At 38.4% G+C, this 15,263-nt stretch overlaps 1 protein-coding gene across 2 annotated transcripts in view; it reads left to right on the top strand.

The window, feature by feature from the left end:
- The window catches only part of LOC117234617 (choline transporter-like protein 1), a 54,581-nt gene extending 40,258 nt beyond the window's left edge, over window positions 1-14,323 (top strand). For both annotated transcript variants that reach the window (XM_033496012.1, XM_033496011.1), the window contains exons 2-17: window positions 1,659-1,804; window positions 6,589-6,702; window positions 6,810-6,964; window positions 8,615-8,683; window positions 9,270-9,363; window positions 9,644-9,707; window positions 9,793-9,901; window positions 10,319-10,427; window positions 10,681-10,800; window positions 11,404-11,529; window positions 11,599-11,705; window positions 11,951-12,207; window positions 12,305-12,471; window positions 12,542-12,634; window positions 12,732-12,824; window positions 12,898-14,323. In XM_033496012.1, the coding sequence (XP_033351903.1) occupies window positions 1,754-1,804; window positions 6,589-6,702; window positions 6,810-6,964; window positions 8,615-8,683; window positions 9,270-9,363; window positions 9,644-9,707; window positions 9,793-9,901; window positions 10,319-10,427; window positions 10,681-10,800; window positions 11,404-11,529; window positions 11,599-11,705; window positions 11,951-12,207; window positions 12,305-12,471; window positions 12,542-12,634; window positions 12,732-12,824; window positions 12,898-12,951 (1,782 nt within the window). In that variant the 5' untranslated portion in view covers window positions 1,659-1,753 and the 3' untranslated portion in view covers window positions 12,952-14,323. The remainder of the gene's footprint in view (window positions 1-1,658; window positions 1,805-6,588; window positions 6,703-6,809; window positions 6,965-8,614; window positions 8,684-9,269; window positions 9,364-9,643; window positions 9,708-9,792; window positions 9,902-10,318; window positions 10,428-10,680; window positions 10,801-11,403; window positions 11,530-11,598; window positions 11,706-11,950; window positions 12,208-12,304; window positions 12,472-12,541; window positions 12,635-12,731; window positions 12,825-12,897) is intronic.
- Window positions 14,324-15,263: the final 940 nt, after the last annotated feature.

Here is a 15,263-nt window from a genome sequence, read left to right as displayed (position 1 = left end):
GGCATTAGTTTAAAACTAATACGTTGATCGACAAGTTACAAGTTGCGGGATTGCAGATTTCGGTGGTAAAGGCAATCCTTAAAATTTTGCGAGTCACGCCAATTAAATCCGTGATGCTATTAATACGATTTATGATTTCATACATCGTGGAAATTTACTTGTACGATTATTGTAGACTTTTCGAAGCTATCGGACGTGAAAATTAATTGAAATTAATTTTTCCTTTCGGATATAGCCATTCCTATTTTCTTTCCGTAACTCGCGATTCATAAATAAAATTGCAATCTGCTCCGAAGAAAAACGTCGAATCGATGTTTATATTCAACTATCCAGTGCGTGATATTTTCGACCAGTCGCGGGGAGACGCGATCTCGAGGTAGCGCGTCGACGGGAGTCGTAAATTCCCGTTACGATTATAATAATCGATACCACGAACAGATCGATCCCCTTATTTCTTTTGGGATAATAGGGACGGTTGATGCGGTATAAGACTGCGTTATAGTATCTATATTTCCAACAACTTAGTAGAAGAAAGAATTACGCCGTTGCGTAAGATGCAAGTGTCGTAGACGAAGGTTTGACGGGCGAAGACCCGGTAGAGAGACGTTGATTGTTCTCAGGTTAGAGAATCAGCGTAGAGACCCGGACTGATCTATAGATGGGATCGAGTCCGAGTAAATACGCTGACTGTCCTGTCGTAGTAGAACAAATCCCTCGCAGTTGAATATAGTAATGTAGTAGATGCAGTTCGAGATGTTGTCCGATCGGTAGGTGACTTGGCAGTTTTCGACTTGGTGCCAGAGTATCGACAGAGCTAAGTCGGTCCTCGTGTTATTACGGAGGAAAGCTCGGTATGGGTGTGCCTTTTGAACTAAGAATGCGGATTAGTCATTCACACTTTTCGTTAGGAAAGCGAGGGTAACGAACCTCCATGTCCATTGGTTGTAGCCAACGTCAATAAATGATAAAGCTGCTTTTCCGTTAGACAAATATCCGCTTTCTTCGTAATTTCTAAGAGGGTGTAATAAATCTAAGGACTGTTCTAAGGACCGTCCATAAACCGAAAATATTTCAAGGATTATAGATTAAGTTGAAAAGATTCTGTTTGCTTAGGTTTATCGAGGGTCTGTATAAACGGTACGTGGGCCTTGGAGGCCAGACCACGAGGGACCTCGTACGGACCATCTCACGCGACGTAACGTTAGTAGTTAGTGAACTGTCGTGCTGTACGTTCATCGTTGAGTTGCGATGTATAAAACAATTTCACTAGTATCGTTGTTAATCTAATAATCTCGCAGAAGATGATATACGCAGGCTCGAGGATCTGAGAAAACAGAGGAAAACGAGAACAGATTTTCGCACTCCGACTCTCCTTATAAAGATAGCGTGGATCGGCGATATTCCGACGCAAGAAAGAGTCTTATAAATACTCCTATTACACGAGTATTAACTGCTTCATTTTTGATATTATCGAGGAAATCGAGTAGTTTCTTATCTCCGTCTTATCGACCGCTATTATATCGGTACTTAAAGATATCGCGTATTCCTCGCGCACTATACTTATTATCGCGAAGTGTTGCGCCGCGACGCAAGAATCCTCGATGCGACGGTTGCTGCGGCCATTTTAAAGAACTTCCGTTTTAATTTATTCCCGGAAGCGGGCGCATCCGTGACATCGGACAGTGTGGAGCCAGGAAAGGATCAAGAGGAGCAATACACCGGCTGTTAGCGAGGATTAGCCAGTTCCTCGAGGATGAGCTGTTGCTGTTGCACGGACGAGCCATCGTCCAAAGTGGAGCCCGGGGTAAGGATTATTCTTTACGATTACGCTTGGTTGAAATTTCCGCTAGAGTATTTCAATATAAAAACTTCTGGTCTCGTCTCGTCGCCATGGCGGAAAAAGGAACAGAAGCCAGGTCAGGTCACTGATTTCGTTGAAATTTCGCGCGCAGTTCGCGCACGGGGTGCAATTCTTTTCGCGTAATGGCGGAGAAGAGCGATAATTATTCATGAGAAACGTATTGGCCTCACACACGCGCTTTAATTGTCGTATCCGTGTCTAAATTACGTTCGAGTATATTTAACCAAATAGGCTAGCGATGAATAAACGACCGTTCCGTCTAAAGTTTGCGTTTAGTTTGGCGATTATGTCGGATGGACTTTTACGTGAAACGTTTTCATTTTGGGTCCAATTGTTTATGAAACTGTCTCGACGAATATCTATTTTTCTTTCTCTTTCGCCGGGTTTCGGAAGATAAACACGTAGATAAACGTAGCTAGTAATAATAATACGAACGAAAATGAGAGATAGATGGAATTCGGAACATAGTTTGTTTTTAAATCCAGCTATATCGGTGACCTGTGTCTTGAATTACTTATGCTCGAGCTTTTCACGAACGTAAGTTTCTATGTTTTCGACAGTCGCGAAAATAAGAATCCCAGGTCTCTATTAAGAATCGTTAATTACGTAATATCGGACGTACAGATGCGCTTGTTGTTTGTTGTTTTGTTGTTTCTAATTAATGTGCGCGTGTGACGTTATAAAGCGTTAATTTCCGTTTTAAAATCACCCTTCGATCGACTAAGACTACGGCTTCAAACCGTTAAAAAGCTCATACGTACGAGGGTTAAACGTTTCATCTGGTTCGAAAAACGATACCTTTTAATATGTAACTGATCCATATATTGCTAAATCCGCTTACAGGAGTAATCGTATACTCAGCGAACACTTTCAAATTCTGAATTATACTTTTTAGCACGTTGTTATTACGTCCTTATTGCGAATTTTTATCACATTTTTACGAATACGTGTACAAACTTCCACTAATGAGACATGCTTTCTCTTTTTCGTTATTCAAATTCTTTTACATCAACTAAGAACAATTATACTAGTTTGAAAATGATAATCCCAAGTGCCATTAACGGATTACATCGAAGTTCACGAAATATTTCGCGTTCCATGTAATAAACTTTGGAATTCCGTCAGAAATAACAGAAAATTTGTTTTAAATATCGAAAGCGGGTGAAACGAACAACAAATAGGCCGGTGGAAAAGCTTTGCCTTTTTTATTATTCTCATCAACAAACGCACGAACACTTTTTTCTTTAGAAAACCATTTCAACCTGTGTCTTGCCATTTGCTTTAAAGCCGTTCAGACTGATTAATTCTATCGCGACTATTGCGAGCGCAACAACTGTAACAAATATTTCACTAGAAACTACTATTTTTTTCATAAATAAGATTCGGTGTAAAGTGGATTTAGTTGATTTACAAAGTCTACTAAACGGGATATAAATGATTATTAGAACGCGCGTAGCGAATATAAGCGTTTATGGAAATCTATGTTTGAGATGTACAAATAAATGTAAAATTACGGTAATTAAATGCTTTAAATACGGTGCTTACATATAGCCCATCAAAGTTAAATTTAGCACAGAGAACTCGTGCCGCCAAAATTCGTCATTTTCGTCCAAAGGGTTGAAAATAGAAAGACGTAAATACATTCAGTCAAAATAGCGCAATAAACAGATATTTCATTTCCAATGATAAAGCGAACGGGACAGAGTCAATCAAGAATATAAAGTTAAAAAGAAAGAGAGAAAATTCTGGAATGGATAATCCGTTTTGAAAAATGAGGATTGGAAAGCGATGGGAAAAACTTAAATTTAATACAACGAGCGAAGTTACAGTTCCAAGGTGGCGAATTCCAGAAATAACGCATCGTATGCAACGTGTTGGATAGCACTTTCTTACGACCATAAATGCGGATAAATGGTTTAATTATAACTGTTTGTTCTCCGTATTCCAAAATGTAATTGAGAAAGGGGTGGTCTTAAACGGGTGATCACTAGCGTGCATGGAAACCGTGTATTCACGCTGCGATGAAACCGCTGTTTTTGCGCTTATATGTATCCTCTAATTGTACGGTTATATACCGATGGTTCCGTTGATCTACAGGGTGATTTAGAAATAACGGGATGATTAAAATTTGATTTTCGCTAGAGACTCGAGCGAAAACCCGAATATCATCGTTATTATCACACGCGCGCGTTCAACGTTATCGAACGCGGACGAAACCAAGCGAATAAAACAGATATTTTTTTTGTTGCACCAACATGCTAATAGAGTGGAAATAAATAATCTCGGGATAATAATAGTGGTAACGTTGTAGTAGTTGGTAATTGCCGGTCTCTGTGATTACATTGTTTCGGTAATGAGAAATACGAAAGCAATAATTATCGGCTTTTCTATCTGTTTCGTAATTAACAATTAAACTAGCGGTGAATCGAGTTACAAAGTTGTTAATTGACAATGAGACACCGTCCAACGACTACTGTCTTCGTCATTGTTCTGTCGTTTCTTGAAATTCTCCCGCGCGATTGTTGAACTCTCTACCACGATCGAACTGATATTAGTCAAATTTTATACGATTCCAGTTAATAAAAGTTATCAGTGCTAATTAATTCTTCTGCATAACTGTAGCAAATTCGACGATAAAACAGTCAATTTCCGCAAGTATAATATGGTAATAATAATTTCTTACTGTGAAACAGTGTTGTAATATTATCAATAATTATCTTTCCGATTATCGATTAGGGATTATTATTAATATTAAGACTGTCGAGATTCGCTCGTTCGTTGCGCCACGCTTTGATGATATTAACGCATCATAACGCGATCAATATTACTCCATGTAATAACAAAATTTCCATTCGTGCGAGGAGAACGTGTCGAAAAAATGAACGGCTTAACGAAGCTTTTAATTTTGCTTGAAAAGCTTACGTACAAAAACGTGCGTATTAATTTCTCACGGTGAAGATTAACATATATTATCTACGTAGTATCGATCATGTTCCTAGACCGCCATCCTTTAGACGGAGTTCCGTTCTGAAATTTCAAGGTTTCCCTTTAAACTGAATGAAATTACAGAGATAGCGTTCAAACGGTAATTTAAAGCGACTAAAATATTTAAAAAGAAAGATGGGAATCACATCTTTTTCATAAGGTTCTAGTAGATCTCAATTTTTGTTATTACATATAGAAAAATATGTTCTTCTTAAATTACTTGACAGAATACAATTAACTAGATATCGTGTGATCGATAAGGTGCGGTAATTTTGTTAACATAATCTTTGACAGCTACCAAAACAAAATAAACGCATCGATCATTACACGAAGAGACTTGTTCCATTTGACTAATCATCTGCCTGAATATTGCTTTTTTTTTTTTTGTTAAATTCACAATCAAAAATATGCAATATTTGAAACCGTATGCTACTCTATTTATTACTATTTATTAGTTTAAACAAACAAAATAATAGAAAGAAGAGGAAAAATAAAATGCTCGAACGAAAAGATACAGACTTTCGCACAAATACCCGAGTTCAATTTCTTTTTAAATTTAAAAAAAAATTATACGATTGCAATAACTATTCATATACAATACACACGCATTTTCAAACGAAACCTGTCTGGGATCCCACTATATCTTCCTTTAACGTTTTTCTGGCCAAATCCGATCAAAACGTTTAACCAACCTCGTAATCCATTGCAAAACACGAATAGCATAAATTTCACGGTTCCGTTGTTCGTTCCACCGTGAAAATCGAGGATAAAGAGTTTCTAAGTTTATACTTCATCTAAAAGTAAAATTTTGTTAATAATATTCGTTCAATTGTGCGAGACGACTCGGGTAATTAAGTTGAGAGGTTGCGAAAGGGCCAAAAACAGTCAACTTCCATTTGACTGAAAATTTCCTCTACAAGGACGATTTTTAACGACGACTCGGACTTGATCAAGAGTTGCTTAATGTAAACGCGACTTTAACGAGAACGAGGCGTAAATAAATGTTGACAACGTGACACGATGATGTTATCAATGGAACGTAATGGCACGCCTTTAATAAGACGAGTCAAGAGAGAGAGAGAGAGAGGGGAATTTAATTACGAGAGGCACGCTAATGCAAGGTCACCGTCGAACAGTCTAATTAATTTAGGGTGATGTCTACTACGATCGTTCGACTCGTAACAGGGTTACCAACTGCGTTCTGCCGGTGAAACGACGCGGATTCTCGTCGAAAGCGTTTAGCTACGCTCGATTTCACCGGGCTGAAAATTTACCGGAATGCTGACCGCGACCAATAGATTCGACGTTTTCGATCGTTACGCGAAAAGACGTTCGCGTTCCACCGAGCAACTCCGTCTTTTTCTCTCTCTCTCTCTCGTTCGCCTACTCTCTGTTTTCTGATTCGAAACTAATTTTTCGTCTACGCGGTAAATTGGAAAAACGAACGACTCGAAAATGTAGAATTTAACCCTCGAACGCATGAGCATCTTTTCAAACACGTTTCGTTTAAAAAATTCGCGATTATCCATCTAATAACAGACGTTTTTAATAAAACAACTCGTCTATTCGTCCGAGTGAGAATACCGAACTGGAAGGGAAACCGGAATCTTACCTCGAATTTCGTTTGCTCGTTTGCGAACAAAATATCACCGATGATATTTATTCGGTGGAAAAAAAAGTGAAGCTTGACACACTCGCGATTTCGATAAAACAGTTACGATTTCCCATACTTTTTGTTTCAGACACCGGACCACGAGGGGATGTCGACGAGGCAGCCGGACCAGTTTTTCGTTACCGATCGATCGTGCACTGATATCCTGAGTTTGATCGTTCTGATCGGTTTGGTCATTGGTTTCGTACGTTCAACATTTTCTATTCTCTCTCTTTCTCTTCACTTTGTTTCGTTTCTCTTTTGAAACAACGTACGTAGAAAGTACAAAACGTTTTCCTGTTACCAATATAGGGTTTTCTTATGAGCATCGTCGCGCAGAAAGGAGACATTTACCGCGTTGTAAATGGCTACGATGACTGTGCGAACGTTTGCGGTCGTATCACGGAAAGAGAACGTTCGAATAATTCCGATTTCGCATGCAAGGGTAAAGACATGAGGAAAAACCGGTAAGCATAACCTGTTCATTGACTCAAGCATGTATAACACGAGATGTATATGCGAACAGCGTTAAAACTACGTTGGCCCCTTTTCGAATGACCGTTTCCACGTTTCATCGCCCCATTCAATTTTAACTCGATGGGAGATGTCGGAGGATTAATTGATATATATCGTTATCCACAGTCACATACACACGATGAAATTAATTAATCGTCACAGAGAATACGATAAATTTTGATTCAAAATTTCCTGTTTGCTGTTCATGAATATAATACTGCTACTAGATCACTCTAATCTTACATTCACGGTAAAATTATTCTATATTTATTAGCAGACCCTTGTCATTTGGAAAAACAAAATTTCATCGTATATAAATCATTCGACCACTAGAATCGTTTCAATCGTTTTACCGACTATTTCGAATATTCCTGTTTCTTTCAGAGAAATTTATCTTTCTGAATTAAGTGCCCCGAGTTAAGAAAGTCAAATCTTTAATCATACACAAGCTGGTGAAAAGAACTTTAAAACCTCTATAAACTCGTTTTCGAAATTAACAGCAACTGTTCCCCGCCGACTTCCAATCTATTCTATCCCCATAAACATCGATGATAATCTATATAGCAACGATCTATCGAAATACATACGTGTGTACGTGCAAGCAGCACACCCGGTCACCGTGTAGATGTTCAAGCCTCGCCAAATACGGTGCCATTGCTCCCGAAGGATTAATAATTCGTCGACGGATTAACATCGAACCTCATAGCTGCGACAACAACGCGAAATTCAATATTCCGTGCGTCGACGACTGAATGAATGAAACAAGTTCGCGACAATGGGATCCGCTATACGATATTAATATTTTCTAGGCAGCGAGGCGTTCGCGATGGTGGTTGAGCGCGCGAATACGTCAAATTATACAGGAACGTGTTCACGCTATTATAGTTTTTCTTCGCGTCTCAAATAATCGATTTGTGGAAAGAGATAGAAAGGAGGCGAAAGAATTTCCCTATTCTGTCTGAGATTTGATTTGTAAAAATCTGTCAAGGCTTTAATTGGTAGACATAATTTTCTTGATTAGAAGGAAAACGCGAACCAACTCTTAACCAGCTACAGAAGTATAAATTCATACTAAACTATCTAAAAATGTGAAATCGCTTCTCCATGACCTTATTACGATTTTATTATTAATTTGAGATTAACGTTACAAATACCGATAACGACGTCAAGCTGCTCAAAGCTATTCCTTATCAACAAATTTTCTAAAGTAACAGAATTCCGAACTGACCGTTTCCCTAAATTTTTCCATTTCATTTTTAATTTTTAATATTAGCGAGTACTAGTTCTGGCCATTTAAACTGTTATACAGCGTGAATACGTACCATCCTGAATACGTTTGTGTAGACTCTCGATCGAGACTCACCTTGCTACCGATCTATTTCATCCCACCCCGATCTCCAATTCTTTATGCTATGCGTGAAATCTCGGTGGAGAACTTAGCCGGGCCGTGTGAAATAATGCGGTTAATTAGTGTGAATGTTGCGTGTAAATTCGATACCCGGTCCGGGTGGAAAACGCGCTGCAACTTGCCAATTTCCGACGACACTTTTCGCGCAATCGTTCATTAGCACCGTTACTCATTCGTTATTCATTTCCCTCAGGTACCTGCAGATTACGGTGGACACACGAGGGGTGAGAACTCGCACGTGCGTGGAAAAATGCGGCCCTCAGTTAGTATCACCATGATGCAAGGGATCCCGTACGCCACTTCCAGTTGCGGGATCGTAAAGAACGATGTCTGCATTGCACGAAAATTGCCATTACCTATATTTGTATTTTATTCTCTTTAATTCAGGCGTGATTTCAACAAATACGATCAGCGCGAAATGTTTTCGCGGATAGCTCGTCTTAACTCTGCCGCATCGTTTGGTTCATTTTCGACCGAATCGAATTTTTCTCTGTATCAACGAATTTCCTAGATTTGAGGAAAATATGAAATAATATGAATGCTTTGATATCATAATACATGATTCTTACGTATGATGGGTTTGATCGTATCTATGTTAATGGCTTTTTTAAAACATTAAAATTTAAACAGTAGCGTTAACGCTATGAGAAAAGTTAATACTATACTGTCATAGAGTGTTCTGCGGTGGAAAGAATTATTTCTCTTAAAAAATTTGTCTTTCAAAATGTCAGTTATAATCGTATAAAATGTCACGCGTTCTAGCATAAATAAATTCGTGCAATGTTCGACACATCCATGCTTTATTCCCGAATGATTTTGATCGTTCTAATATTTCATTTTGCTCGTAGGGATACGGTGTTTTTAAATCGCTGCGTGAAGAACGAAACGATGGAGTCGATCACTTCTTTGATCACGAAACTCGGTCTCGATAATTTTTACAAGGTTTGTAAATTTCTTTTTTAATAGCAATTAAACAGCCGTTAATCGAAGTTTCGCCAAATCCATATACCTTGCTACGTTAAATCATAGTAAGTTTACGACATTTTCCGTCGGTATAGATCGTCACCAACAGGTAAATACAATCTTTGTAGCGTGTAAACTAAGCAACTTATGTAAACTTAAAGGAACAGCGTAGATATTTAGTTTGAACTTTATCGTCTTCTTGCCTCGGGTTGATTTTACTCTCTGAAACGTGTTCAGAAACGGATTCCTTCTTTTTCAGGAAGCCTCCAGGGATCTTAGCGTTGCTTCGAGAGAGATAGTTTACTTATTACTGATCGCTTTAGGTACGTACTACGTCTTCTTTTTCTTACAAAATTTTCTTTCTTTCGCGTGAACATTTTTTCACATTTCTTCGTTCTTTATCCTCAGCTATTTCATTCGGCATTTTAATCGCTTTCCGCTACATGGTGCAATGGATTGTTTACATTGTTTTAACAGCCGTTATTTTGGCGTCCATCGGTGGTTCGGCATTTCTTTGGTAAGATTTCGATTGATATTCTTTTTTTTTTTTCCTTAGATTCGTTTAAATATGAATATCACGGCCGAAGAATACACGATTTTTATGCTTTACGGTGGAACAATTTTCAAATTTCTTTCTTTTCTTATTTGATTTTGGTATTAGATATATGTATGTGTATAAAAAATATTAATTGTCACAACATTATACCGTTTTTCTTTTTTACAAAACCCTAAATTTATCAGCTATTTTCGAAAGATGTGTACTATTGTATTTAACGAGTCATCTTTCCAACTCGGTAAGTATAGAATCAGAATATTCTCTTCTAGCCGTTAAGGCGGAGATCAATGATCGTCGTTACTTCTGACGAAGACGATTCATGGTTAAAGGTTGTCATCATCATCGTGTGTTCTAAGTGGAGACATTGTGTTTGCGCAGGCTAACGTGGTACTGGGAGAAAAAAGCGGTGCAAACGCACGAAATAGACGTGGAAGATTCGAGCGAGCAGGCTTACATAGTCTACGCGATCATACTGACTGCTGTTACGGTAATGAGTCTTGATATTTTGAAGATTCTTCCTCATTGTCCTGCCATCGAATTTGTCGACATTTTATTTAAAAAATTTGTTAACGACCAGATATATCATATAATTAAGGAATTTTCATAGACCATCCGTTGAACGATTTTTCCATATAAATTAGAGATGTCGTTTGTCGGCTATTCGTAAATATTTTAGTCACTAAATTTGTCGAAAAAATAACCGAAATACATTGATGTTATCGATTGGACATAATTTACAGGTCATCATTCTTCTGATCATTCTGGTGATGAGAAAACGAATCGCCCTGGTGATGCAGCTGTTCCATGAGGCAGGAAAGGCTGTCTACGCGATGCCAGTGCTCCTCCTTCAGCCTGTATATGTACGTAAATATTTGATAAAACTAACGTATACAGAGTGATGCAACATTTCTGCCCACTCGAACAACTTTTCCCTCTTTTCGATGAACAAACTCATAGCGTATCGAATAATCTAAAATTGCTTTCGGACTCCATGCTTTTTCCTCTTCACCCTCGTTTCAGGAATATCAAATTTTCTTATCTTTATATTTATCTATCGTTATGCTTCTTCTCACTCGGCATGTAAGTGAGAGAGGGCTACTACTTTATCTTCCTATCAATGTGCATTCTTTTCTTCCTATTTTTAAGTCACGTGATATACAGTTGAAAAATAGGAGATCGCACGACGTTGTGGTCGAACAACACGACGGAAGAAACGATTTACGCAATAAACTTGGAAGAACAAGGTTCGAGAATAAAAATCCGGACAAACTTTGAAATTTGCATCTTTTAATCGTTGTCATACTATTTTCTGTGATGTAACATCATATTAATTGTTTTTATATCGTACTTATTTTCGTTAACAGAAGCTCTAACAACTTTTTGCAGCAAATGCGTCGTAAGCTTCCGTTTTCGATTAATTTACTTCGAAGAATGCTTTAAACATGTACAGTCATCGGTTTCAGACTTATCTCCTGATCGGTCTCACCGTGTGCGGCTGGCTTTACTGCATGCTTTGGATCGAAAGCGCGGGGAACATTTACAAGAACCGGAAAAGTCACATCCATTTCAGGAAGGATAGTGTTCTGGTCGTAAGTGATGGAATTATGTAACGCAAAATTTAACAGAGGCAGAAACGACTAATATGTAACATTTTTCAGGCGACCAGATGGTACAATCTGTTCTTCTTCTTCGTCACCTGCGAATTCCTCTTGGGCTGCCAGCATATAGTCGTCGCTGGCGCCGTTGCACGTTGGTTCTTCACCAGGTGACACTGATCGATATCTTAATTCACACGTAGACACGATGGAAATTTCCATATTCCGTTTTTATTCCACTTACTCGACTAGTAGACTTTGCATTTTCATCGAGTAAAATAATATTATTCTTTACGATAGTAATCCAAAGAGAAGAATAGAGAACGAGATTTAATTTTCTAACGAAACACTTGCGATCACAAAAATCGCGAGTTTCGTCCAATAGTAAGAAAAAATAAAATTTTCTTTCGAACAGGGACAAGAAGCAGGTCTCTCTGCCAGTCGTAAAAAGCTTTGGTTATCTCATACGATATCATTTAGGCACTGTAGCATTTGGCGCACTGATTATTGGTATAGTTCGATTGATAAGGGCCATCATTTCCTTCGTGCAAAATCGCCTCAAGAAATACGACAATGATTGCGTACGATTAATCTTATGGTGCTGTCATTGTTGTTTCTGGTGTTTCGAGTGCGCTTTGAGGTTCCTCACGAGGAATGCTTACATCGAAACAGGTATGTACTACATGATATATACTAATTTTTTTTAGCAAGTATTCGTCACATCCTTCAATTTTCTTATCTTAATCTTTTAATCTGTTTGCTCGCTCAGCTATATACGGATGTAATTTTTGTACGGGAGGCAAAAAAGCTTTTCAGGCTTTAGCCAGCAACGTGCTAAGAGTCGCAGCTATCAACAGCGTTGGAGACTTTGTTCTATTCTTAGGAAAAGTAACGGTGGTCACGTTGACGGTTGTTTCAGGAATTTACTTACTACAGGTACGGATCTATGTTCATCCGTAAATCAATTTTTCCAACTTTAGATCTGTTAACCTCTTTGTCTGTTTAGAAAAAAGAAGGACTCCATTATCCATGGGTACCGATTGCGTTGGCCGGATTTTTCGCTATGTTGGTCGCGCATTGTTTTATTTCCATATACGAGGTAACTTTTGTAACAATTTTTAGAAATAAACTTGTATCTTCACGCGTGAAACAACATCGATTATCGTCCGTAATTGTGAAATTTATGTTCGTTACAGATGATCATAGATACGATATTCATCTGTTTCTGCGAAGATTACGCGAAGAACGATGGCATCAACAGGCCATACTTCATGAGCCGTGGATTAATGGTAATTAACTTTTTCTAATTAGCCGTGCATTATAGAACGATGCTTTATATCGAAATGTCTGTCTTTGTTTCAGGAATTCGTTGAAAACAGCAAGAAAGCTCTCCGATACGCGGATCATCACTCGTAACGACGTTTTATTGCTCGTTAAAATATTACACGGCATTTCGAAGATACCCGAACCTTCGGATCGTGTCTTCGAAACCATCGTGGCACGAAACACGCGAAAATGCCTGGCGAATGAACGTTATATTAAACTTCGAACGTTCCATTTCGCGAATTTTCCAAAAACACGTCGCGTGTTTCTTTACCTCTGTTTCTAAGTACAAGTACAGTATCACGTAGAAAAATGTAAGTGGTAGGCAATTTAGATCACGGATCTCTGCTGACTGTCTGTTCTAGATCCTAATTACAACTACAACTACTGTAACTATAAAGGAAGACATCCTATAGGTAGATTATCTATATTTTTTATAATAACGAATAAGAAAGATAAGCTTGAACAGACTTTTAAACGAACAATAAACGTAACTCAAATTACGACTGATCGACGAGTACAACGAAGAGCTGTCTGTATCTTAACGCGTAATTTTCACGTAACGCTGTATTTGTATTTAGTTGCGTAAATGCAGTGTACGCACAAATGTTCGCGTTCTTCCAATCGCAAGGATGAACGGAATTATAGTTATTGTTTTCACGTTACGAATTGCCACGAGTCATCTTCGTCAAAGAAATCCGTGTGCTAATCTAAGCCACCCAAAGTGTTATATCGTATTTATGTTATATTATATTCTGCGATTTTTGCAGCGGCGCAGCTTGTTGTACGTATACGAACAACAAATATGATAACATTCCGGTCCGTACGAAATCGTACGAGAAACATCGAACGAAATATTTCTTTTATACAAATCGATCGCTTCTCCATGACTCGTTCCAAGCGTACGTAGACGTACCGTTCGTGTGCATTTACTCGCGTCGATAATATATCGCGTAGAATATCTCTTCTATCGTGTGAAACATCTCGTTTGTATTGTATTAGCGTATAAATGTATTAGCGTATAAATAATAATCGAACAGTCGCGAAGAGATATCGCTGCAACATTGTCAATAGTCCAAACAAGCATCGTCTTGGAACACGTTCGAAACTTGGTAGCGCGTTTACCAAGAGCCTTTTGAACGCCTGCCAGCGATTTGAAAATTTATGAAAAGACGATACTGCGAGCGGAAGTGCACTTAATGCAGCGACGATAACGCTATCTCCGAGTAATTGCAGTCGCATCGACCATCGCGTGTCTAGGTATATATATCCACTCCCTTTCTTTCACGCAACGAAACCGCCCATCGATAATACGCGCATCTCCAGCGTCACACCTTTCGATGATCGATCGTCGACAATGAACAAGTACAACGTTATTTTTAAATATGGTCGCAGCTTTAAGTCACACGATCACCTCCGAAACATTATAGTATTATAATTTTAATAAAATTCGTATTTTATGAACGTTCTCGTGCGACGAACACGCAATTTATCTAATTTTACAAAACACGCTCCTTCTCTCCACTCCTCGAGCATCCATGTTCATCTCTTCTTCTGGTTAGTCGAGTTGCTTGCATTCGATCGGTAGTATTCGAATACACCTCGATCTGAATATTTATACGACTTGAAATATTCTTTCAAATTTCTTTATTTGCGGTTATTGGTCGAGTCACTTGGATCCGAGCAACGGGAAACGTTTCATCGAAGCGAACCTTGAATTTTACTTGACTTGAAACATCCTTTAAAGTTTCCAGTAAGACTGCGGTTCTTGCAACTATTCCCTGACTTGAACGAAATAACAATAGCCGGGCAAACTATTATTTCGAGTTCCATCCTCGTTGATATCAACTCTCCAAACTAAATCGAGTTTTCTGAACTTCTGCCACGTTCGAATACAGTTTTACAACGGTTCTCTGCAGGGTTCGATTTTAGTCCACGTGTCGCGTTCAAATTTATTCTCCTTCGTTCTGATCCTTCGATCAACAAGACTAGCAATAGACGTTAGTGACAAAAAAAAAAAAAAAAAAATAGAAAAGAAGACAGTCTAAATAAACATCTTTTTAAAAACCGAAATTTCTTTCGTGCTCTTTTAAAATTGAAATTTCTCCGACTTTAAATCACCAAACTAACGAGCTTTATTCCGGCCTAAAAATATCGACCACCCAAGGCCATTCTCTCCGCTGTATATTTTAAATACGATCCATTTAACGTACGTAAACGTGGCAAACCTCTTCCACTTTCTTCCAAAGGCTAGAGAAGGCAACGAACAGTAACGACTGTAAAGGATAACTAGTCAGGGAAGGATGGGGTTCGGTGGACTTCGATCTTTGCACCCACCTATGGTAACTATTATTAACTCTACTTCAACCATCTCCTGCTGCGATTTGAAAAGTAGGAGAGAAAAA

This window comes from Bombus vosnesenskii, unplaced genomic scaffold, assembly GCF_011952255.1.
Source record: "Bombus vosnesenskii isolate JDL3184/JDL3185 unplaced genomic scaffold, Bvos_JDL3184-5_v1.1 scf7180000013305, whole genome shotgun sequence".
In the NCBI taxonomy this organism is placed as follows: Eukaryota; Metazoa; Arthropoda; class Insecta; order Hymenoptera; family Apidae; genus Bombus; species Bombus vosnesenskii.
Note: the sequence above shows the minus strand (reverse complement) of the source record. Positions and strands in the feature narration are given on the sequence as shown.